This window comes from Bombus impatiens, unplaced genomic scaffold (genome assembly GCF_000188095.3).
Source record: "Bombus impatiens unplaced genomic scaffold, BIMP_2.2 scf_0248, whole genome shotgun sequence".
NCBI classification, from domain to species: Eukaryota; Metazoa; Arthropoda; class Insecta; order Hymenoptera; family Apidae; genus Bombus; species Bombus impatiens.
Window position 1 is genome coordinate 1,579,296 of NT_176667.1, and position 25,654 is coordinate 1,604,949.

The window sequence follows — 25,654 nt, forward strand, 5'->3', positions numbered from 1 at the left end:
GAATTTTGTTTTATTATAATACAATGCGTAATTTGCGTTAGAAAAAATTGGATACATGAAAAGTTTTCGAAATTGAAGATATGTAAATGAATATGCCGGGTGAATAATACATGACAATTGATGGAGCCTAATTCTTATTGATGAGACTTTCAATTTGTTATACTTTTAATTTGAAAAATTTGAAAATTTTTAATTTGGAAATTTGAATAGAAAGTATTCTAAAGAGTCCTTTTATACATTTTCTCGCGTAAGCGCAAATAGAGCGTGCGTAGCGGATTAGTAGGGCTGAATGAAAATTTTAGAGAAACAGGATTTTTGAACTAGCGGAGAATTCCTTCATAGAAAAATTAGGGGAGGGGGATTAAAATAATATTTTATGTAAAATTTATTTTATAATAACTTATATTTAAATTTTTATAGTATACACTTTTAAAATACAGTTGTTTTATTTTTTTTCAGACAATTAACTAGTTATACTTGTAAAATAAAATGTATTTTTGTTCTCAATAACTCAGTAAAATTCAATGATTGGTTCATGGATCATATTACCTAGTATAGTACAAACGAAAACGAAATATGAATTTTTACGATAAACGCGCAAGTTATTAATCTTATTTATTATATTTCAATCAGAAAATTGAGTGTAAATAATACATTTTTGATACATTTAAAGAATCAATATTCTTCTTCATCTTCGGTATTTGCTGCGTCTTCTTGAACTTCACGATAATCCAATTCTAAAGCTGCTAAGTCTTCTCTCGCTTCCGAAAATTCACCTTCCTCCATACCTTCACCGACAAACCTATATTTAAAAAGGTTTAGGAAGATTAAAAAACTTCTTCTCAAATTTAAATGCCACAAAATAATAGAGATATCAGTTTACCAATGAACAAACGCTCGTTTAGCATACATCAGATCAAATTTATTATCGATTCTAGCCCATGCTTCAACTATTGCAGTGGTGTTACAAAGACAACATACAGCTCTTTCTACTTTTGCAAGATCACCTCCTGGTACCACAGTGGGCGGTTGATAATTTATTCCTACCTACAAAAAGTGTAGTAAAAAATACAATTCTATGTCTATGTGACTGGAATTTAACTATATCTGACTACCTCTTCCGTTGGTATAATTAGAATTTTTGACAAGGATTAATGTCTTCTAACTAATTTAAAATATTTCTTACGCAGTCCTGTTTTGTAAAGGCCGCGTTAAATATTCATCTTTCTTTTTCATATAAGGAAAAATTATCTTACATAATTGTCGAACGAACCTTAAAACCAGTCGGACACCATTCGACAAATTGAATGTGTTTCTGTCGTTTGATCGTCGCAATAGCAGCATTCACATCTTTGGGAACAACATCTCCTCTGTAAAGCATGCAAACTGCCATGTATTTTCCTCTACGCGGATCACAATTCACCATTTGATGATTTGGTTCAAAACACGAATTCGTTATCTCCGCTACTGTAATTCTCTCGTGACTAGCATTTGCAGCTGATAAAACTGGAGCGTACGTTGCCTACAGAATATAAGCTATAAATTTTGTTATGTCTTACTAAAACATTTGAAATATTTGTATCGTAGAGCACAAATGAAATTTTGCAACATTATTAAATAAATCTATATATGTACATATAAAATAAAAGTATAATAAGTCATGTATATATATATTATATTTTTATTTTTAGCAGAATTACGAAATATTTATAACTGACTTACAAGAGGAAAATGAATACGCGGATATGGTACTAAATTTGTTTGAAATTCGGTAAGGTCAACGTTAAGAGCTCCATCGAATCGTAAACTTGCGGTTATTGATGAAACGATTTGTCCAATTAAACGATTTAAATTTGTGTACGTAGGTCTATCGATGCTTAAATTCCTTCTGCATAATTCATAAATGGCCTATGTGAAACGTTATCGATTATTAATAAATTGATATAGAAGGCGCGAAGTCATGGTATTTTAAACTTGAACTTTGATTGATCATAAGAATCGTAGACACGGAGTAGGAATACATACTTGATTGTCAACTATGAAGGCCACGTCGCAATGTTCTAATGTTGGATGTGTATAAAGAATCGCGTTATATGGTTCTACAACGGCAGTCGATACCTAATAAATAACTCATTATATAACACATAATTATTATAATTTACCGTTAATGAATATTAAAAGTTCATATTTTTAATCGTCTTTACCTGAGGCGCGGGATAAATACTGAAAGTCAATTTACTTTTCTTTGGATAATCAACGGACAATCTTTCCATCACTAAACTCGAAAATCCCGATCCTGTGCCACCACCGAACGAATGGAAGATTAGAAAACCCTGCAGACCTTTGCATCGTTCAGTGAGTCTGCGAATTCGATCCAAAGTCAAGTCTACAATTTCTTTCCCTAGAGAGTACAATTTAAAATTGAAAGAGACGAAGAAAACGAGAGTAAAGATAATTCGTTGTTCAAATTTTCAATTTGCGCAAATTGCACGTATGACGTATACCTATGGTGTAATGGCCTCGCGCGTAATTATTCGCGGCATCTTCTTTGCCCGTGATTAGCTGCTCCGGATGGAACAGTTCTCTATATGTACCTGTACGAACCTCATCTAAAACATCATGGAAACATTTTAGCAAGGAAATCGAGACTTTTTCGTCAATAACTTGCCTACTACTGTTGGTTCGAGATCAACGAACACGGCTCTTGGAACGTGTTTTCCTGAGTCGGTCTCGGAAAAGAATGTGTTGAAAGAATCATCCCCGTAACCAACGGTGGTGTCACTGGGCATTTGTCCATTAGGTTGAATTCCATGTTCCAAGCAGTATAGTTCCCAGCAAGCGTTACCCATTTGGACGCCAGCTTGTCCAATATGAATGGATATACATTCCCGCTGTAATAATATATAAATAAAAATATTTAATAATTGTCATAACCGTATTTAACACTATTATTATAAACCGATTTTAATTACGATCGAAGATCCGTAGTAATAAAAATGAAATTTACTATCGACTTTGTCTGCCATAATTTGAATGCCATACCTTTTTTGCCATTATCTTTTAATGTAACTCTTTTGCCATCAATTACTTTGTATGGAGACGATTAATAAAAAGTACAAAGCACGAACAAAAGAATATTTAAAACTAGTATTTAATGGTATTCGATTAATGTTTGTATACGTTTTCGCTTTGTGAAACATCTCAAATGACATAAGTTGCATAAGCTGTTTCTTGTTGTTTAAAAAGGTATGAAATAAGAATTTTCATCGTTAGAAATAGATGGGATCGAACTTTTCCGTTGAAATGGTTTATAAAAGACGTCGGCAGATTGAAATAAGCGAATCACTTAACTCATACGTTTCTAAACTAGATCAGTTAAAGCACTCAGCACGATGTGATTGTCGAACTGACATGTCGAAATTCCATCGACATAAAGCAATCTTATACCTGTCAGTCAATCGCAGAGCTTTTTTACCTTGACCTATCATATCTTCGTTTAATAATCTAGTCGCAATCTAAAAGAGGACATTATAGTTAGAGATCGACTCGTTGTCGCTATGCATACGGGGCATAGGAGAATCATAGACTCTTCCGGTAGTTTACATTCTCTAGGTGCATCATGCTAAAAATCGATTTTTACAGGTTGACATACTGTAACCATAGCAGCTTGATCGAACATCGTTTTGTACGTGACACAATTTTGCGGTCTCCAAACAAATGATCTTCGGAGCGAAAGGAACAACTACCGATTCGATCGATCATTTTTCTATACACATGTATATTATACATTCAAATATACGTACTAATACACTTATGATTATTATTACTCTATAATGTAATTAAATTTAGAGAATATTTTAATTCTTAATGCAAAACAGAATTTATTACGACACCAATATGAATTTAAAAAGATTAAAATTACGATTCTCGCCAGAGTATACGCGTCAATTTAATTGTTACGTTTCTTTTACTTTTCTTGCGGTAAACATGAATATTTTAAGATATTCTTTTTAAAACGACCAACTTAATTGCCTTCTGTAAAATCTTCCGACTGTGAATTATGAAACACTCATACTAACCAGCAGTTAAAAACTTTACTTCGTTCGATCGCTAGTATTTTAAATATATTTTCAAAGACAAAAATGGATATTATTTAAACATTATTTGCGTTGCAATTAATAAGCTAAATTGAAATTCAAGTTGTAAATATGTAAATTGGAGGTTTGTTTATTGGGTTCTATGCCGCGTTAGTTAAAAATCGATCTCTTGATTCCCTGAAATATTTATCCAACTATAATGTATTCGTTGTATGAACCTTAACTTCGGAAACTGTCTTATACACGATTTGCTATTGACAGTTCTCTAATCGGTCGATTAAACTAGAAGGAAGCACAGTGTATTACAATTAAAGGATATCCTGGTTATACACAATGTTAGTACTGCATAGTCTTGAATCGAATTATAATCCATTAACTATTATAGCATATAAGAATCACTATATGTATTCGAAAATTCAATCTTTCCCAATGATAATATAATAAGAAAATTGAAATTTTTGTATTTAAAATTTTTTTAATCGATGTCTATAATAACTATAATTATTAAAAATAACTTTAGCTACAATAGATTATAATTATAGCTTTTAATTACAATTTTTATGAAATAACAATAAAATGTATGATAATTAATATACTTACCATGGTTGATGATGTAAAATCTTAAGGGTGAAAAAACGTGTCAGGACGAACCACGATTCAACTACTGTCTGACTGAACGAATAGTCAGATCACTGTGATACGCCATATTATTATTCATAGATATATAATATCTGTTCTAAGTTTCACAGGTGACAAAGGCTACTGCTATAGTGTCCGCGTATAGTTAAAATATAAATGAGACAAAAAGTTGTATGATACCTCAAACGTATCGTCAAATTGTAATAATTAATAGATTACATAACTCGTTAGGTAATAAATAAAGGAGATGAAACAATTTATGAAAATTTATCAGAATTACAAGCATTTTTTTTTACATGAACGGCTATACAAATATAAATAAAAATATTATAATGGTCATATACGATTTGTACATAATTCATTAATTATATCGTACTATATAACGAATGCCGCGGAAAATAAAACGGAAATTAATAGATTAAATGGAAGACGATAATAGTCATAAATCAAATCTATAATTTATATATTTATTGCAATAATACAAAATATAATATACAAAAGGAAATATTACAAAAATATATATAGATATGTCAATATATTTTTTAATTGCTAGTCGTATTTCAAACTCGAAATTACTCTTTTTTAAATCCCTTTGGGCTAGAAAGTGTAATTAATTGTACTCTTCGGGGTGCTTTATTAGAAATTATTAATGGCACTTCTTTTTCCTTAGGTGTATGTTTTATATTTGTTTTCGTAACTTCAGTAGTGCTTTCTTCGTTATAAACTAATACAATATCTTCAGTCTCTTCTGTTTCCTTATTGTTTATGTCATTTTTCTCGTTAATAATGTTATCTAATAATTTATTATCTTGATTTAAAGCACTTTCTGGATTCCTAATGAAAATTTCTTTTTCTTTTGATTTTATAATCTCAATATCCATAGCACTATTATCTATATCGTTGGTCGATAAATGTTTTTCTGATGTATCTTTAGCACTAGAATTTAATGTCGTAGATTGCATAAAATCATTATTAATAGTGCTAGATTTTGTTGTGGTACTACTTTGCCTTTTACATTCTTCACCTAATTCACCTTTTTGAAATTGTATTATAGAACAATATCCATCTGTTGAAGAAGCTATTAATATTCTACCATCGCTTGACCTAGGAGCATCAAATAGATTAATTTTTTCTTCTCATTTAAAAATAATGTTATGTAATCATTGCTTACCATGCAACATCAGTTAATCTGGTATAATGAATATTTGATATCACAGCAATTGGTGAAATTTGTTGTGTATCGTAAATCATTATTGAATGCTGAGTTGCAACAGCAAACACCATTCTGTAGGGTAATGCTATCACTGGTGTTGGGCCACCCTTTCGTAATTCAAAATAAACTGGACAACATCGAACTGCGATAGTGCAATCATCCAAAGAAGGTAAAAGTAGAAGAGGTCTAAAAATGACATCACATATATCTACTATATAATTAGATTATTATATAATAATAACCATATGTTAATATGTAAAATATAAATAACTTACTCTTTTAAATTATATCTTGAGAAAATTAAAGTTGTATTAGATATTCTTTCAGTAGTTTCTAAAGGTTCGATTATACCAGAAGGTACAATAAGTAATAATCCATCGGTAGAAAATGTTAATCTTCTAAAGAATGATTTAAAAGTATCGTCATAGAACAAGCGTACTACTTTATCTTTTAGTGGATGGTCTGGTGGTGTTGGAATTTTTGCCTTGTAAACCCGTTGCACTGTCCTTTTAGTATTTATATCAATCAAACGACATATCCTATAAACAAATTATTTGATGATTATATTAAAAGTATCACAAATATTATTAACATTTAATATATTTACCTATCTGTACTTATTGTAGATATATATTGATTACAAGGATCCCATGAAACTCCTTGTACAAAACCTTTATGGTCGGATAATATGCATACAGAACGCCCTTTGTGAACATCCCATAAAATAGCTGTATTATCTACAGATCCCGAAACTAACATATTAGAATTTGGAGACCAACTGATATCATAAACATCCTCAAGGTGTCCTCTTAGTACTTTCCAGGAAATCCATTTTTCTTTATCTTTAGATTCATCAGAATTAATAAAAAATTCACAGTCCTCCTTTTGTTTCCATAAAATTATAGTTGATTCTGCAATGTATTTTAGTTTTAATAAAAATCTCTTCCTAATTAATCCTTTATAATATTACCAACCATCGTCTCCTGATGCTAAAATATCTTTCGACGGTGAAAATCGCACTACATTTACTGCTCTTTGATGTCGTTCTAAATCGGTTACGCATTTCACAGTAGCAACTCCACTATCATTCGTTGTTAAATGCCATATCTAATTTTATGAAGTAATTCACAAATAAAAATTTCTATTCTAGATTATATTTAATATCAAAATATTTAATACGAATTATTTGCATAATATTACCAAGACGTGCGAGTCAGCACCGCCAGTGACAAGTCGCCAAAAAATTTCATTCTCTGGCGTTTCATAAACTCCAGCCTGTATATCAATACTTAAAACTGGATCACGATTATGCCATGAAATTTCAGGCGTAGTGCACCACATAATTTTAATTTAAAGATATAATACAATAACGTCACAAAAGTTTATTACAATAATTGATAACAGGTTGCATCTAACCTGTTCCAAGATGTCACATTATTCCCGCCAAAACATGTGATTTTTTCAGGTCCAATCTTAATTAACTATTTATTCTCCTAGTTAGATATCACTAGTAATATAACAACAGACATGAAGCTGAATAGCATTTATTAAAAGAGATTTATTTAGAAAAGTTGAAAATTGACAGAGAACTAGTTCGTATTTTATGTTTTTATTTTTTTTAAGTTGGAATGTTAATGATTATAAATTATCTATAATTTTACTAACAATCAATTTATGTGTTATTATTTATAAGTTTAACGAATTTAGTTATAATATCAAAAATAGTAAATACATTTCATCGCATATATTTTATATTATTTGATTAAATTTACGAGGAATTCAAGTTCAGTGTCATGAAACATGTGATTTATGAAATATATTGTATATCCGGTATGTACAACTCCCTCTGAAAATGCAAAGGGAATACACGCCAATAAACGGGCACGAGAAACAATCTGAACACAAAAATGGTGGGTGCTGAAAATGATAATCACGATCGTAAGGAAGTAAGCATCAAAGATAGTATGGATAACAATCAACAAAATGGAGAATTAGTTTCTACAGAAAACAACGAAGAAAGAGATGTGCGTTAATTATATGTATTGTTGTCTTGTATTTTCTCATTTTATAATTTATTTTATCCCTGGAAATATTTATCGTATTTCATCAAAAGTAATGAGCTTAATTTTATTGTCATTTCACATGTTAATTTCACTTGAAAATTTCTTTAAAAATTGATTCCAGTATAATATATAATTTACCAAATTTGTAAATTTGTCAATGATATATAAATAATTGTTTAGTGGTGTAATAAACCTAATGTAAATAATCGTTGCAACCTGTTTTGTTCAATACAGCGATGATATTGCAAATTTCGTTTATTTCAATCTTATCGAAGTTATATGTTAAAAACTTATTTTTTCTTCTATCTATATATAGGTAAACGCAGAAATTGACGAACAAAGGAAAAAATATCAACCAACGCGCCTAGAATCATTTTTCGCAATAACAAAATCCTTAATTATACGTGCCCTCATCATCTATTGTATCAGTCATCTATTCAGACGACTTCAAACTGATAATTCTCAGTTTCCTGGTGTTATCAATCCAGCACATTCACAAGCTGTAAATATATTTGAAAATGGAACATTATTTGACTTACATGTTTATTTATCAGAATCAGAGAATTTTAAGCAATTTGATGATCCAAGAACATTAGTATGGTTAGAACAAGGATTAGTATATGGAGATTGGTACAGTGGACCATTTCAAGATGGATCAAAAGTTAGAAATTATAAATTCGTTGCAACCGATCAATTAAAAAATAATGGGTCTATATATCTTCATATATATGTCACTAAAAGTGGAAAGTCTCCGAACCCCAAAGATGGAAAAAACTATGCAGGAGATTATATGTCGTACTCTAGAAAAATGTTAAATAAATTCAAAAAAGTTAAATATCAAAAAAGGCACAATCTATTAACTGGTGAAACTACTGCAAGTAAAGAAGAAATTGAGGTGTGTATACTTTGTAGTTCATTTTATATATATATGAAAGTAAAGATATTTATATTCATATTCATTGTAGAAAGCTGAACTAATGAATCAAGAATATTTATCACATTGGCATCCAAATTTAACTATTAATTTAGTAACAGATCATACTAACTGGGTATATGGTCAAATATCTCCACCTTTAGATACATGTAAGTTTCCCCTTAACATATTTTAATCTTTATTTATGTAAATGTATGTAATTAATATAAATACTTCTTTTCAATAGATATTCATTTTTTACCTGGTGAGAAATTCTATAAGCCTATAATATATATGAACGATTTTTGGAATATGCAAAGAGATTATCAACCCTTAAATGATACTGTTAAAGAGCTTGAACTTAGATTAACTTATCAACCACTTTCATTATTTAAGTGGCAAATTTATGCAGCTCAGTCAATGAGAAATAAATGGATATCTTCACTTATGGGTATGTTATTTTGTGAATAACATTAAAGTAAGTACAAACAAAGTTTTGTAATAATATTTTTATATAGGAGATTCAACAGACGAAGAAGACGATGATCAAGATACTTTAAAAGAAACACTATTGGAAACTAATCCTTACCTATTGGGTCTGACTATAATTGTATCAGTATTACACAGTGTATTCGAATTTTTAGCATTTAAAAATGGTAAAGTTAAAAATAAATAATTTAATGTTTATAAATAGACAATTATTAAATTATAAATTATTTTTAAATGCTCTTTTATGTATTTTTTTAGATATACAATTCTGGAACAATCGTAATTCATTGGAAGGACTGTCAGTTCGATCTGTATTTTTCAATGTTTTTCAATCATTGATTGTTTCATTGTATGTTCTTGACAACGACACAAATACAGTGGTTCGGATTAGTTGCGCGATAGGTTTATGCATAGAAATATGGAAAATTAATAAGGTCGTAAATATTACTGTTGATAGAAACTCAAAAATACTCAATATCTTCCCAAAAATAAGTTTCCATGATAAAGGATCATATGTAGAATCATCCACAAAAGAATATGATAGGCTTGCTTTTAAATATTTATCGTGGACTCTTTATCCTCTTCTAGGAGGATATGCAATTTATTCATTGATGTATTTAGAACATAAAGGATGGTATTCTTGGGTTCTTAATATGCTCTATGGGTTTTTATTAACGTTTGGATTTATTATGATGACACCACAGTTATTTATTAATTACAAATTAAAAAGCGTGGCACATCTTCCATGGCGTATGATGTCTTATAAATTTTTAAATACATTTATCGATGATATTTTTGCATTTGTTGTAAAGATGCCAACATTATATAGAATTGGTTGTTTCCGCGATGACATCGTTTTCTTTATATTTTTGTACCAAAGATGGATATATAAAACTGATCATGCTAGAGTAAATGAATTTGGCTTTTCTGGCGAAATGGAAGTTAAAATGATTAAAGACAAAAAGCAAGAATCTATCAAAGATCGTCCAAAAAGTGAAGCAAATAAAAAGAACGAGTAATGTCTGGTGCATAATGTTAGCGTTAAATATATTATTCAAACTTTATCTTAAATTAATAAATTTATTAGTACCAAAGGATATATCTATACGCATTAATGTATACCTTTGTGAGTTTAATATAACTACGTGTGTATGTATATATTCTTTTGCTTTTAAGATCTAGCTAATTGAAAAGTCTCGCAGAGACATTGATGTGCTTGAATAAGAATATCAATGTTTATTGCAATCGGCAAAATGTTAGAAAAAGATTTAGTGCAATTGTAAAGAATGTTATAAATATGTACTCTTTTTAGGAAGCAGTTGTTACCATGCTTTGATTTAAACTCGTACATTTCGTTTATGTTTCAATGCTTTGTAATAATCTTCATTATTTTATATCAAATCAAACATATACATGTAAAGTTTATTTGAATGTTTAAAGATATTCCAAGCTACAAATTGTTTATATATATATATATAATGTATATAATTATATATATAATATATATGTATAATATATATAATATATATATACATGAAACGATCTGTAATTCCGATTGCTTACATACGCAAATATTGTAATGAGTATATGTACATCAAATTTATATATAATGAACCATAAATAATATAAATCTTGCGTCAAATATTTTGTGTTTACTGTTGTCTATATACGTATCGAATATTGTAACATATTTTTGCAAAAAATAGTGAATTTTAAACGATTTTCATGATGAATATGTTAAAAATTAAGTTATCTTTGCTATTAAACAAAATTATAATTATTGTTTTTAATAAATCAGTGTCTTCTACGAATATTTAATTTTGTCATAATTATCAGCAATAGAATATTTTGTTTATGAAAATAAATAAAAAGGAAAAAAAGTTAAAGTTACTTTATTTTTATATAATTTATTGACTTTAAAATATTTTTATCTAACTTGATTTTCGAAAATGAGCATTAGTGTTGCTAAATTAAGGAATGAATTATTTTATTAACAAATTTGACTTGACGTAATCAGGAAACGATGCAACAATACTTGTGAATCAAATGTCTAATTTTTTGTATAAAATGTGTTATGAAAATGTCAATGTAATGTAGATTTATAAACAATTTAAAGTACAAATTGCTATACATATATATCTATAATGTATTCATAAAATACAGTTACTTTGAGGTCAAGGAACATCTACATATTCGTGAATGTTCTTGTATTATTTTGTTTAGTACCATATCAATTATAATTGTGTTCATATAAGCATTTATTCTCTCGAAATAATTATCAAAAATAATTGAAAACAATGAAATGTGAGATTAAGAATACAATTATTATCGAGTACAATACTATAAATAATATTCATAAAACGTGACAAATTGTAAACGAAACAGAATTTAATTATTCTTTACTACATTTTAAAGATTGCATGGCATTAGCGAAGTCTATTATTTTGTACATTAATATACTGTATGTATAAAACGTACCTAATTTATAATATTTGAAAAATTAAAATATTAAACAATAAAAACAAAACCTTCATATATTATATAAAATCGTAATCTTTTATTTTGTCTTAAATTCATAAATATTAGAGAATACTATTTACACAGCTTGAAGATGCATCATATTTGTCAAACAGTACAGAATGGAGTAACAATTTTAACCAAGACAAATCAACAGCAAAAGTAAATGATGCTACGTATTTGTATATATATAATTCCTGTGATGTAAAATAAAAATAAGGCAGTATGGGTATAATAAAGTTTAATGGAAATAAAAATAACTAAACAATACTGTTGTATTTTGTACGTTGCTTAAATTTTATATACTGTGTAAGCTTGAGCTTACAAAATTTAAATTATTAAAACAATATATATTGTTTAAAAATTGTTGCTACTCAGCACAATTGTGCCGCTAAAATGGCAGTACTTTAAGTAACGGACATCCGTACTACTTTACAAATGGGCTGTGCTTGATAATATTTAAAAATGATGTAAGATTTGACTGAAAAATGCTCTACAAAATTTTCGATTCTTTCAAATCTAAGCATACCTTGCCTTTCTCTATATAAATGAATTGCTATACCTTTTTTTGTTATTATATATTCATAGATTAGAAATTATCATTGTTTCATTGCTTATACAGTATTTGCGATATGCATTTTATCTATGTAGCAAGGCCTGCATCTTTAGCTATACTACTGAACAAACTAGTCGAATTATGCAGCAATGTGTCTGGAGAATCATATTCCATGATGCGCCCATTATCCAGCACAATGACCCTATTAGAAGTTTTTTTATTTAATATCGATCATTACTTTGAAAATTATATTACAAACTTGTAAAACATACCTGTCTGAATCAAGAATTGTATTAAGTCTATGAGCTATCGTAAGAACTGTGCAATCTTGGAACTCTTGTCTAATTGTTGTTTGAATTAAATCATCTGTTTCTAAATCAACTGAAGCTGTGGCTTCATCGAGAATCAGTACTTTCGTTTTCCGAAGCAATGCTCTTGCTAAACATATTAATTGTCGTTGACCTATACTTAGATTCTCTCCACCTTCTGATAATTCATATAAAAGACCATTTGGCAAGTCTAAAACGTAATAAGACATTATATTTCCCACGTAATTTCTCAATACTATTTATCAATAAAATAGTATTCACTTTTTATGAAGGATTTAAGATGCGCATGTTCCAAAGCTCGCCAAATTTCATCATCAGTATAATAATTGAAAGGATCCAAATTTATCCTTAGACTTCCTGAGAATAATACAGGATCTTGAGGAATAATAGTCAATCTAGATCTTAGATCATGAAGTCCCAATTTAGTAATATCAATGTCATCGATAATAATCTTTCCATCAGCTGCTTCTATTATTCTAAATAGAGCTAATGTCAAAGACGATTTCCCAGCACCAGTTCTACCAACGATGCCAACCTTTTCTCCTCCCTTAACGGAAAATGATAATCCACGAAGAACAAGGTCTAAGCCTTCCCTATAACGAACTTTGTAATCTTTAAATTCTACTCGTCCTTGCAAAGGCCAATCTTTAGGTACTGTATAATCTGGATTTTTCCATGCTGCTTCTTGAGGGGTTTCTCCGTATTCTTTTATTCTTTCTACAGCTACTATGTTAGTTTCAACATCAGAAGTCATTCGTACTAACCAATTCAATGTTTGAGTAACCTAAAGTGACAATTTTTATAAAAATTTGTTTTAAAATCAAGTTAATCAACATTTTTATTCATTACTCAGTAATGAAATCAGTAATGAGTAGTGCATATATCTCATATCTCGTTTATATGTATAACTTACTTGCAAAGCATAACTAACTGATAAACCAACTACACCAGATTGTATAGTGTCTCTACCTAATACAGCAAACAATGCAGCAAAGAAAATAATTAAATTTCCAACCATTTCTAAACGTACTGCTAACCATCTGCAACAAAACAATGAATTACATTTCATATAATCATTTTGACTTTAATATTCATTTGACATTAAAATTTGTAGGAAAAATTTATACCTGTTTGCAATTATACTAGGGTAATAGCACATCTGATTAAAATCTACTTTACTTTCAGATTCTTGAATAAATCGGTCTTGCACTCCAAATGCCCTAATCATCTGTGCTCCTAATAAATCAATTACTGATATTAACTATACATAATCATATATTTTTGCTACTTAATTATTCTAAAATTATAAATCAATAATGAAATAAATATTTTACATACCAGAAACTGTTTCACTAAAATGTGAATATATAGGAGATCTTGAAACAGATTCTAAACGTTTCAACTGTCTTGAGGATGCAACATATAAGCGTTGAACAAAGTAATAAATTACACTTATTGGTATTATGACTGCTATAAATTCTGGTGTACTAAAACTTATAACCACTAAAGTGGCTATGACCTGTAATATGAAGATAATATTCAGTAAAAAAAAATATTTCTTAAAGAATAAAAACAAAAGATAAAATCAAACACTCATATACATATAATCAATACATATAAATACATGTATATAATCATGAAATAGTAACCAGAAACTAGCTTTGATACAAAGAACTTATGAGTTAATGATCATGCAAGTTCTTAGATGAAGCACCCATATCTATATTTCCAGACATTAATACACAATTGAGTACAAAACTATATTCATTTCAATTAAAGAATGCTTGCACCAGCATCTCTACCATTTACTACACAGGCATACTCTCTTCATATTCGGTAATTTTAACACAATAAACTATAATAGTAATTTATTGGAAGGGACACAATTATACTTGATCTCAATTTACACAATGTTTTTACACCAAATTATTTAAAATTACATATCATTATTAAATACTTAGAGTTCATTAAAGAACTATAATTGAAGTAATGTAATACATCATTCGATGTAAGATTGCAGAATGATTAAATGATCAAGATGTTTTTGATGATTATTCAGGAAATACCAACCCTTTAGCGAAATAGAAGTACATGAGCATCCAATGAATTATGATTTAAGGAATTATAGCATGGAAATGGTTATAGTCAATCATCTTAATTTGGTTCAGGTATTTCCAAAAATTACCTCAAACAAACAATAGATGCTATCGGAAATTTGTTGGGGAAGAGATGTGTCCAGTACGTCGACATCTTTAGCAAACCTGGAGATAATACGACCAGTAGGAGTCGTATCAAAGAAGGTCAATGGAGCACGCATCACTGCACGCAGCATCATTATGTGCATCTGGCGAGCAGCCAGCCAGCAGCCCAGTTGCGGTGCCAAATCGCAGAAAAAACTCGCCATCGCTACAACATCAGACATGATTTGCTTTCATTGTAACCATTCTAATAAAATGGTACAAATATGACCAAAATTTTTAAGAATCTAAGGCACTCTATAAATTCTTTCCATTTAATATTTTTATATGAATTTTTCATTGTTATTTTGAAGTTTTATTCAAAACAAATAGTTTATAATATAATTTATTATCATATAATAAGAATGGTTTGAAAGCACTATTCACTTCTAGTATCCATAAACAAATAGAAGTTCATTTCATCTATATTTTTTAACAACTATAAGTTTGTAATATGAAAAAATTAAAAATACTAATCTGTCTTATGTTATGCGAGGTGGTGAAGTTTGCTGTGGTGTGGCATGCCAGATATGAATAATGAAACAATACACAAGCAAATCAAGCATACTTAGAGAAGTTTCCATATTTGATACAAAAGATATATACTACTCTGAAGCACAAGCAATGTTACTTTTTTATAAAAACATTGATTGTATAATTGTGTCCATTACCTTACTGATTATGATGTTATTATTGCTCTGTAGGTTTTTATACTATAGATTGTTGGTGACTGTATCAAAAGATTGTTAAAGTTGACATTTATTGCTAATTACAATTTTTATGATAAGATTTAAACATTAAAATGGTGGTTGATATTGATTAAACAAAATATATATTAACATTCCAACAAAATATATGTAGATATTAACAAAATACGGTCACCACACAATATATTTTATTATACTAAGGAAAACATAATCATGAATTAAAGTAAGATCTTATCTATCCCCAAATATAAGAATGAATTCTACTAGATTTTACATTAAGAAAATATAGATTATGAATAAAATCTCAAATATTTTTTAACGAACACTTGTCCAATAAGTTAATGTACTTTTGTGAATAAAATAACTATTGACTGACTATTATAAATAGAAATACTTTCTTTTTCAAATAATCAGTGCATGAAACCCTTTGATCTGTATATGCATGCAAACATTTGTATTTCAATTTCTTTTTAATTTAAAAAGCTTATATTTTTTATGAGCACAATTAGATATAAATGATTGGAACCATTATTAAACATAGCCACTGCGTAAGTGGATATAAACTTAATTCATAATCTTTGATGAGATTTAGAATTTGTTAAGCACAGTATTTACAACTTGAAAATATCATACCCCAAAGAGGCAAGTAATCCAAGAACGCAGTATGGATGGCAGCGTATTATCAATGACATCAGTGTCTTTAGAGAGTCGATTAAGAATTCGACCGGTTGGAGTTTTGTCAAAAAATGACATTGGGTTCCGGAGAACACGTTGCAACGTATTCTCGAAGAGATGCATGGAAGCGCGTATTGTTCCTTTTGCCAAGATTAATGCCCCTCCAAGCACTGTCATGCCTACAATGATTGGTGAGAACTTTGGTATATCATTAAACCTAACGATTATATATCAAGAATTGCATCAGTTCTTGCAATATTTCCATTTCACATACATTATAAATTTAAATGAAAAATTAATCTTTTTAGCAATAATATCGAGTTTCGTTATTTCTCACCATCTGCTTAATATCATGTGCAAGTCCCTTTTTACAGTCACACATGTATTAAGATGCATTTATAATTAAAAGATACTGATATTATTGTAGCATATTAACAGAACATGAATAAATCCTTACATCAAAATTACCTAACTTTATTTATCCTAACAAAATTAACTAAGTAACATAAATTAATTAATAAACGTGCACATTACTACTGTCATCTTTTAATCGCTATTATTCTTTAAACAAATTCTTATATTCCAAACGTATTCAAATTTTAGATACTACTTTAAATTTTTTCATTAATAAATTTTTTTCATTAATACTGATTGATCAAATTTTTATGTTTGTGATAAAGTATAAAGTATTACATTACTGTCCTTTCTAAAACGATGTAGTATCAAACAGAATTGGTAAGAGATTGTAAAGATTATAGTATAAAAAATAACATTGAATGATAAATTTTCTTTGTTTAAGTACTGATTACTACAAAGTGCATTTTTACGTAAATAATCATTGCTCTATTATTATGAAAAAATGATATAGCATGTTAATATTATTAGTAATTCAACCTGACTAGATAGAAATATAAAGTACACACTTATGTGTATATAAAAAATAAATAAATTTGCAGTTTCAATAACAATTGGATTATAATAAGTATGAAAATTTAAAAATATAAAACATATAAAATTTATATATTTTGATAATAGATAGGTAATAAAAAGCTTTGTTATCTCTCTACTTCATGCTCAAATATTATACATAAATATTACATGAGCTTATACATATATGTGAATTGATCAGTGAATAAAGTAAATAAGTACATGCGACATATTAATTGCGATAAAATGCGATAAAATTAATTTTGAACAGCAAAAGTAATTGAAATAATTGCATTTAAACATACATATATCTCTACAAAGCTTTATTTTATTTATAAATATTCTGTTAACACAGCAAACCGCACTCGCACTAATATTTTAAGATTTCGTTAGTATTTTAGTTTTAATTGCGTAATTTCAAACAAAATGTATAAGAAAAATATAATGGTTTTATAATGTTTATATACAAACAGTTAGTCACATACGCATTTTGTACAAGCACATTTTGTTTTATTATAACAGTTTAAAATTAATCAACAAAATTTAATTGTCTTAAAACTGTGTAGTCTGTGAAGGAACACGCCTTTAAAACAATATTTAATTTATGATAAATAAGACAATTACTGTACTGAAAAATACTTGGGATATTACATATTTTTGGGAGATAATCTTACCTTATATAATTGTTATTTGTAAAATTCTAATTCTAAGAAACACTAATCAAAAGACAAATAATTATAAATTTTTAAGAACATACCTTGACCAAGACCAAGTCCACCATAAACTCCAAGATACATATTTTGTTTAGCATGATCGACTGTATTATTATAAGTTGTTAAATTACTGTCTGACCATACACTGAGCCAAGCGTTTGAACCAATATTAAATCCTTGAAAAATAGCGTTCATTATAATTGTCGATATTGATAAAAACCAACCAATGGATTTGAAGTAATGAGAATAGACTCGCCATTTAACCTTGATAGTAAAAGTAATACATAAAATTACATTTTTTTCAATAATCTTATCAAATAAGAGAAATAACAACTTACACTTCCAGTTTCAGTTTTTTCCACCTCTATTAATTTTTCTCCCGATTTTGGAGGTAATAACTTCGTTTCTTTTATCTTATTGCTATTTTCGTAAGTACCAGATTGCTGACTACTTGTAGAATACTGTCTAAAAAATTAATAAAAGATCTACACATATAGATATATGTATATAAATAATAACAAATATATTTTATATAAATATAATAATATATAATATAATTTTACCTTTTCAACGAACCATTTAAGGATCTTTTATCAACCATTGAACCAGATTCACTTTGACTTTCTGACATTCTTGATCTACCTCTTGTTAATTTCTGTTGGAGTTCATTTGATCCAATTGTAGATTCCAAATGTTGTTTAATTTCATGCAGATCTGCCTCTGATTCGCCATCAGCATGTACTATTTCAAATTTGTCACAGAAAAATATAAACTAACATAACATATTAAAGGATAAATATCTTGAATAGTATCTTGAAATTAGAAAATAGTAATAGGATACACTTTTACATTAAAATAACAAAACCTTGAATGCATTCAGCAAATCATGGCTGTTAATTTCAATAGTTCAAAAATAAATTACAGAAAGAATTATAACACTAGTTACTTCATTTCAATAAGTCTCTGATTCAAATTTAACATGCAGTAAAATCTTACATGCATATCTTTCTCTTTTGAACAAAGGAGAAAATATATTATGCTACAAGAATAGTAAGAAACAAAATTGATGTGAAGGTTACTTTATGCTACAAGCTGGCTGATAAGTTTTAATAGTAGCAAATTGCAAAAAATACTAACATCCTTGATACTCTAATATCACAAGCCAAATGCAATATAAACCATTTTCTGGACAATCACATAAATTGAAGTAGGAAAAGGAATCGCAATTACTTTTTTCACTGACTTACGATTTCCAACTTAGATTCATGAAAAATATAATGAAAAATTAATACAAAATAGAATACCTAAATAGAAACTGAATAGAAGAAACTAGAAAAATTAGAAAAAGTGGTATATACCTTCTTGAAGATGTTGCACTAGAAACTCAGAAAAGGCTCCTCTTTTTTCTAAAAGTTCTTTGTAAGTTCCAACTTCTGTTATTTCACCATCTTTAAGAACAATGATGTTATCAACTTCAGGTAAATAAGTAATACCATGTGTGACAAGTATTCTAGTTTTCTTCTTAAGCAGACCACTAGGACCAATTACGTTTTCAAATATATGTTTTCCAACATGAGAATCTACTGCACTCAATGGATCATCCAAAAAATAAATATCGGAATCATTGTACACTGCTCTTGCCAATGATACTCTCTGTTTTTGCCCACCAGATAAATTTATTCCTTTTTCTCCAATTTCAGTTTGATCACCCGCAGGTAGCACTTTTAAATCTGGATTTAATGCACATGATTCAATTACGCGATTATATACATTTTTGTGCATTGACTTCCCAAATAAAACATTATCCTGTAACGAAGCATTTTGAATCCATGCTTGTTGAGGCACAAATGCTATAGAACCCTATTTATAAAAAAAACATATAATAACATAAAGAAATCTTTCATATTAAAAATTTTGACATTTATCTAATGAAGTATTTACTTTTGTATTGACTCTACCACTTATTTTGTCCATTTCTCCAAGAAGAGCTGATAAAAGAGAACTTTTCCCTGATCCTACAGTACCAACAACAGCTATCAATTGACCCTGTTCTACATGAAGATTGATATTTCTTAATGTTGGTCTTTCAATATTTTCCAAATCCCATGCAAAGGTGCCATTCTCAATTAATAATGTGTATGCTACATCACATTAATATATATGATATATCCAGTACATAATAGTCGCAAATATATAAAAATCATCAGAAACTTACATTCAGATGGATCATGCTGGACATTATTTGGATCTAATTCTTCTGAATTCATGAATTTATTAATACGTTTTACGGAAACATAAGCCTAGGTATTATACATTATATTAAAAAAGAAAAATCGTGATTGCATTGTAATTTAATATAAGAAATTTTTATTTACCTGAACCATGTTACCAATTATCATAGGTAATATAGAAAGTGGAAACCTTAAGATATTAAAAAGACTGAGTGAAACAAAAGCAACTTTGCTACTTAAACGATTGTTTTCATCTATAAGTACATAGGTTGCAAAGGACACCAGTGAGACCTACAAAGTTTATAAAAAAAAAGAAAAAGTAAATAAATAATGAAAGAAAACAATAAAAACATAGGTAAACATAAAAATCATGTTCATCCTTAACTCTTTAAAAACTTACTAAAAAAGGTGCAAAAGACCAGATAAAACTTATTCCAGAATTGAGATATGCTGTTTCTTTAAGTACTTTAATTTCCTTTGCACGTATCTTCAGTATTTGTTCCTCAAATGAGGGTTCCCATGCATATAGCTTTAATACTTTTATACCATTAAGTACTTCGTTCATTAATTTAACTCTTTCATCTTTATATTTCATTTGTCTAATTTGTAGTGTCTTAACTCTATTAGTGATTAAGACATTTATTGGGATGAGAATAAGTAAAACAGCTAAACCAGCAAGCACAGCTGGCCCCAAAATTTCCCATAAAAAATATAATGCTAAAACTATCTGCATTGGTGCAGACCAAATCATATTTATATATGCCGTTAAATCCATAAATCTTTGTGCATCCACGGACATTAAGTTTACTATTTCACCAACTGTTGACTCTTTTCTGGCGGAATTAGATATTCTCAATGCTTTTCGATAAATTGCTGCAATTAACGCAGTACGTACTCGTAATCCAACTAAGAGCATACGATGAAAATATTGAGACAAAACTAATGTTTGAAATGTAGCTGTAAGTAAGAGTAAAACTGCATAAAAATAGCCTTTCCATAGCGGTTCGGGTTTCTCAATAAAATCGATGAGTAACCTATATTAGAAGCATCATTAGTTTTCAGCTATGATTTTATGTAATTAATTTTTAATATAAAGAACATTAAAATTCATTTGCTTACCTTAATATTTGAGGACTAGCGAAAATTACAATATCTTGCACGAATTTAAGTGCAGCTCCAAATAAAAATGTGGCACCAAAAGCTTTGCAAAGAGGAAGCAAAACTGATGATGTCTTTTTCTTATATTCATTATTAAAATCTACTCGACCAGATGATTTTCTGAATGATGCCTTAGTATTTTGTACACTAGAAACAGATAAAACTTAAATTTATATTTATATGCTCAGCTATATATACAATTTAATTAACTTACCTACAGTAAGTCCAAAATACTCTTGTTAGCAAAAGTAAATTGATATCTTATTACTAATGTAATATATGATAAAATATATTTGATTCTATTCATTCATTTTTACTATATTTTTATTCTCTAATATTAAATATTTATAAATATCACACTTACTTGTTACTTTTTTGTGCACTTTTATTCCAATATTTGTTGAATTTAGGTACAATTTCTTTAGCTGTGTCTTCTGGATTTATTGTCCATAAATCTGTAGTTTCTAGGGGTGTTTTAAAACCTTTCCATGCCATTGAATCAAACCAAGTAAAAAAGATTTTTGCTGGAAACGAAGATCTTTGTTCTGGACATGGCTTTTCAACCTATAAATACAATATAGAGCATTAAATCCTAATGTTTTATTTCATGCATAATGTCACGTATTAAAAATATGATATATGTTTACTTACATTGGGATATTCTGAATATTTAGGCTCTGCATCAACCAAGAAGTTCAATAAGAATAGAAATACCACTATTGGATAATATATCATGTATGATACAAATGGATAAGTAACTTCATGCTAAAAAAATGATATAGAAAGAATTAATAAATTAATAATGAATTTATATCAATTGTTTGATTATTTACTGAACCCATTATTACATACGTTATTTATATATAACCTTAATAAACTTCTATATTGAACAACTCCGCATATGGTAAGGAGAAACCAAAATAAATATAACAGTCCAGAGGTTTGCATGCCATATTTTTTATTATATATTACTAAAGTACCTGCCTTAATCTATAAAAGTGTTAAAAAATGACATTACTAGCATGTAAGTTCAAATTCATTAATTTTTTGTGTAATCTATTTTAATAATCTATATTCTAATAATACTTACAAAAGTAATAATTTTTATAACTGGAGTACAATAATCAACATTATAAACTTTGACATAAGTACTTCTATGTATAGCTGTTCCTATGTCAACAATACTAAGTATAATCAATGCTACTATGAGTATTTGTTTTAAGATAAATAACCATGTGTATGGGATATTTTTGCTTTTACTGTTTAAAAAATAATAAATTTCTATTCCAGAGAATAGCCATAAAAATGTACATGGCACCCATATCAACACAGTTTTCTGAAAACATTCTGTGATGTCTGGATCTTCTGTATTCCATGTTAAACTATTATTCTAAAATGTGGAGATATGAATTATTATAACATTTGTATTAAACATATATTATTATAGATTATAACAAAAATTCTTTCTTAATTTAAACAAAATTACATTATTATATTTCGTTTTGAAATTTGTTAAATACTACTAAAACAATACAAGTAATATGTTTTAATATCTCTATTCTTTAATATTAAACATAATATTATATTTTCAAATATCATATAATCTATAGTTTAATTTAAAAATCTTATAATACAAATAAAACAAAAACATATCGAAGGTACAAGTAGAATTCTTACCCAAAAGTCAGTACCGCAAAATTGATCCATAGTATGATCTTTCATAAAAATACATTTGCTACTTCATAGGTTTTTTCTTCAGTTATATATCCGAATTACACTTATCGGTACCCTTTTATACGTTTCTTGAGCAAGATAAAGTGTTTTACACTACACACAGATATCAGTTAATTTCAATAAATGATCTTACTCAACTAGAAGGCGTTCAATTGAAGAAATATACAATTACATTATATGTATATTACCTTATATATCTATCTAAAACTAATTGGTACACAACTATCCGCTCACTTTCTCAAACAAACGTAAACTGTGTCTGAATAGAGACCGATTCACATTTTAACATTGGCTTATTTGCCCAATCAAGATGCATTACGTCATCGCTTACATTACATGCGCAAAATTCTGAAATAACGGTTCAACTTTTAAAAAGATAGAATTGTTTGTAAAACCGAAAATGGAAAACTCGATAAAATGAGAATAATAGAAACTTTTAAAATGTATCATAAGTAATTTATATGTTATTAATAAAACAATATATTTAAAACGTAACATAACTTTTTATTAAAGTATAAGAATTTCTAGATATTTTATTTCTTTTAAAGATGTATATCTAGTTCTTTATTTTCATTACGATTTTACATTCATATGTGCAAGTATATATCCCTTTTTAAAGTTAAAAATACCTGCGTATCTTGTATTTTTATGCTTATTTTTCTGATTTGTCATGAGATATAACGAATTATGTAATTATTTTTCATTGCCATATTTCTTGATATATGCTGTATTGTAGTATGTATGAAAGGTTCTTTTAATCACTTCTTTTAATCAAAATAAGTTTTCAGATCAAATATAAATTACGTCAATTTTTATGTTTCATATCCTAGTTCTTCATCTAACAGAGCAACTAAAAAAAATTAAATGAAAAATTGTACTTTACATTTTACTATTACGAAAGAACAAAATAAAGATTATTTATGGTTTGATTTCCATATACGAAAAAGTCTCCGTGATATAAAGCTTTTTCGAAGGTGTGATATCTACTTAAACTATATGATACCAAAGATTAATATTCTATCAATATTTGACAATGTCTATTGAGATAACGATTGATTGTATACAAGATTTTTAATTTCGATTTTAAACGGTAACTGTATACCAGGAGTTTCTTACTTTGTATTTCATAAGATCACACTAAATTGTATAACAATGTACGTGTACGATACTACATAATGTGCAAAGTCATAGAATGACGCAGCTATATTTAGCGTACTGATATAAAAGATAATAATGCAATGTATGTGTAAATACACTTCCACTAATCGCTAGAGTTGCTTTTGATTATTCATGTCTATTTCTATTAAAATTTAATAATATCTTAAGCAATGATACAATATAATATTTTTTATACGTATATTGATAAAACAATTTTATAGGAACCTAATTCTTAATTGGCTGTAGTATATTACTTTATATTTAACATAGTTGGAAAACATTTTATATAACTATAACATTAATATAGATATAAAAAGCAAAGGAAGAAAAAATGATGTGAGTATGTAATTGTGCAGTATTTGTCTTATATAGTTATTTTTTTTACAATTATAGACATTATTAATAAATATATTTTGTCTTATAATTAGAAAGCCAACATTGTTGTACAAGTTACATAACATATTTTCAATGATTCAAATATTTTAATTGTTACATATCTACAGGGCGTTTCCTTTATTTCAAAAAATCGAAATATCTCGTAAGGCATTAATCTTATAAAAAAAATATTTTTTAAAACAAATGTTATTTACTATGAAAGGGCACATTATGTGATGCAATCTATCTTTTTGCAGATCCAATAGTGGGGGGATATTAAGGTCAACTTCATTTTTTTAAATGGAACCATATATATCTTTTAATACATACATTGATCGAACCATCTTGGCATTCTCTATAAAAAAGAGTTAACCTACTTATGTTGAAAAATGTTAGTTTGGCATTTCCTCTTTATTGTAGCAGATATTTTCACTTTAAATTATCAAATGAAATATACAAAGAAAACGTAAATACCGCCTCGCGCTTTCCTTGTCTTTCATACGTTAAATTTGAGAAATTAAAGTTAAAATATCTGCTAAACTAGTAGTTTTTCGATATAAATAGGTTAATACCTTTTTATAGCTAATGCCGAGATAAATCGATTAATGTATTAAAAAATATATAGTCCCATTTAAAAAAATAAAGTTGACCTTAATGTCTCCCCACATCATCCGACCTGTAAAAATATAATTTGCAACACATGACGTGCCCTTCGCATCAAACAATAATTGTAAAAAGAATTTTTTGTTGGAACCAATCACTTACGAGGTACTTTAATTTTTCGAGATAAAAGAAACATCTTGTATATTATAAATAAGTACAATAGAACCCTGTTTATATGAATCTGTCACGGAACGAATTAGTTCATATAACTAGGTTGTTCATATAATAAGAGTCCACCTATTTCTCTCCAACAGCTATGG

The 25,654-nt window shown here is 28.1% G+C and overlaps 4 protein-coding genes across 13 annotated transcripts in view; 1 reads left to right on the top strand and 3 right to left on the bottom strand.

Annotated features, from left to right (window-relative positions):
- LOC100742663 (cleft lip and palate transmembrane protein 1 homolog) overlaps positions 1 to 10,668 on the top strand; it is a 36,830-nt gene extending 26,162 nt beyond the window's left edge. Inside the window, exons 1-6 of one of the 3 annotated variants that reach the window (XM_012384286.3) lie at positions 7,690 to 7,859; positions 8,329 to 8,907; positions 8,978 to 9,095; positions 9,173 to 9,376; positions 9,444 to 9,581; positions 9,673 to 10,433. In XM_012384286.3, the coding sequence (XP_012239709.1) occupies positions 7,857 to 7,859; positions 8,329 to 8,907; positions 8,978 to 9,095; positions 9,173 to 9,376; positions 9,444 to 9,581; positions 9,673 to 10,433 (1,803 nt within the window). In that variant the 5' untranslated portion in view covers positions 7,690 to 7,856. Of the gene's footprint in view, positions 1 to 7,689; positions 7,974 to 8,328; positions 8,908 to 8,977; positions 9,096 to 9,172; positions 9,377 to 9,443; positions 9,582 to 9,672 lie in introns of those variants that run through there. The other 2 variants (XM_003488555.4, XM_033320168.1) reach the window with 2 other exon arrangements.
- Positions 508 to 5,038, bottom strand: LOC100746968 (tubulin alpha-2/alpha-4 chain-like). 2 transcript variants are annotated; one of them, XM_024366895.2, is made up of 9 exons: positions 4,698 to 5,038; positions 2,669 to 2,891; positions 2,505 to 2,609; positions 2,205 to 2,401; positions 2,026 to 2,118; positions 1,723 to 1,908; positions 1,274 to 1,522; positions 884 to 1,047; positions 508 to 802 (listed from the first exon to the last, which is right to left on the bottom strand). In XM_024366895.2, exons 1-9 carry the CDS (start codon positions 4,698 to 4,700, stop codon positions 676 to 678), a joined length of 1,347 nt encoding a protein of 448 aa, XP_024222663.1. In that variant the 5' UTR covers positions 4,701 to 5,038; the 3' UTR covers positions 508 to 675. The 2 variants fall into 2 exon arrangements, with proteins under 2 accessions (XP_024222663.1, XP_012239749.1); XM_012384326.3 differs by lacking the exon at positions 4,698 to 5,038 and adding an exon at positions 3,043 to 3,388.
- On the bottom strand, positions 5,178 to 7,590 carry LOC100742547 (chromatin assembly factor 1 subunit B). The gene is made up of 6 exons (XM_003488554.4): positions 7,150 to 7,590; positions 6,924 to 7,056; positions 6,557 to 6,860; positions 6,225 to 6,488; positions 5,908 to 6,135; positions 5,178 to 5,840 (listed from the first exon to the last, which is right to left on the bottom strand). Exons 1-6 carry the CDS (start codon positions 7,288 to 7,290, stop codon positions 5,309 to 5,311), a joined length of 1,602 nt encoding a protein of 533 aa, XP_003488602.1. The 5' UTR covers positions 7,291 to 7,590; the 3' UTR covers positions 5,178 to 5,308.
- Positions 10,669 to 12,520: 1,852 nt separating the features above from the next.
- Positions 12,521 to 23,546, bottom strand: LOC100742783 (multidrug resistance-associated protein 1). 7 transcript variants are annotated; one of them, XM_033320160.1, is made up of 24 exons: positions 23,387 to 23,546; positions 23,142 to 23,291; positions 22,555 to 22,854; positions 22,317 to 22,454; positions 22,116 to 22,229; positions 21,829 to 22,028; positions 21,679 to 21,699; positions 21,426 to 21,611; positions 20,707 to 21,340; positions 20,451 to 20,597; positions 20,291 to 20,375; positions 20,017 to 20,216; positions 19,434 to 19,935; positions 19,323 to 19,331; positions 18,639 to 18,816; positions 18,414 to 18,540; positions 18,120 to 18,339; positions 15,002 to 15,222; positions 14,155 to 14,335; positions 13,944 to 14,052; positions 13,730 to 13,856; positions 13,078 to 13,600; positions 12,760 to 13,006; positions 12,521 to 12,689 (listed from the first exon to the last, which is right to left on the bottom strand). In XM_033320160.1, the coding sequence occupies exons 2-24, from the start codon at positions 23,184 to 23,186 to the stop codon at positions 12,575 to 12,577; spliced, it is 4,629 nt and encodes a 1,542-aa protein (XP_033176051.1). In that variant the 5' UTR covers positions 23,187 to 23,291; positions 23,387 to 23,546; the 3' UTR covers positions 12,521 to 12,574. The 7 variants fall into 7 exon arrangements, with proteins under 7 accessions (XP_033176051.1, XP_033176050.1, XP_033176054.1 ...); XM_033320159.1 differs by lacking the exon at positions 15,002 to 15,222 and adding an exon at positions 16,394 to 16,614 and having other exon boundaries at positions 23,387 to 23,545; XM_033320163.1 differs by lacking the exon at positions 21,679 to 21,699 and having other exon boundaries at positions 23,387 to 23,545.
- Positions 23,547 to 25,654: the final 2,108 nt, after the last annotated feature.

Excerpts from the sequence above, each read along its gene's own strand:
- LOC100746968 (XM_012384326.3), bottom strand. Across the intron at positions 2,402-2,504 it reads GCGAGGCCATTACACCATAG|GGAAAGAAATTGTAGACTTG; the intron begins GTATACGTCATA and ends TGTACTCTCTAG. Across the intron at positions 1,523-1,722 it reads CGCGTATTCATTTTCCTCTT|GCAACGTACGCTCCAGTTTT; the intron begins GTAAGTCAGTTA and ends TATATTCTGTAG.
- LOC100742547 (XM_003488554.4), bottom strand. The coding sequence starts at position 7,290 with ATGTGGTGCACTACGCCTGAAATTTCATGGCATAATCGTGATCCAGTT. Across the intron at positions 6,136-6,224 it reads TCAAGATATAATTTAAAAGA|ACCTCTTCTACTTTTACCTT; the intron begins GTAAGTTATTTA and ends TGTCATTTTTAG. Across the intron at positions 5,841-5,907 it reads AGATTAACTGATGTTGCATG|GTCAAGCGATGGTAGAATAT; the intron begins GTAAGCAATGAT and ends TGATGCTCCTAG.
- LOC100742783 (XM_033320160.1), bottom strand. The coding sequence starts at position 23,186 with ATGAAAGATCATACTATGGATCAATTTTGCGGTACTGACTTTTGG. Across the intron at positions 22,230-22,316 it reads TAAGGTTATATATAAATAAC|CATGAAGTTACTTATCCATT; the intron begins GTATGTAATAAT and ends TCATTTTTTTAG. Across the intron at positions 14,336-15,001 it reads GCATCTATTGTTTGTTTGAG|GTCATAGCCACTTTAGTGGT; the intron begins GTAATTTTTGGA and ends TTCATATTACAG.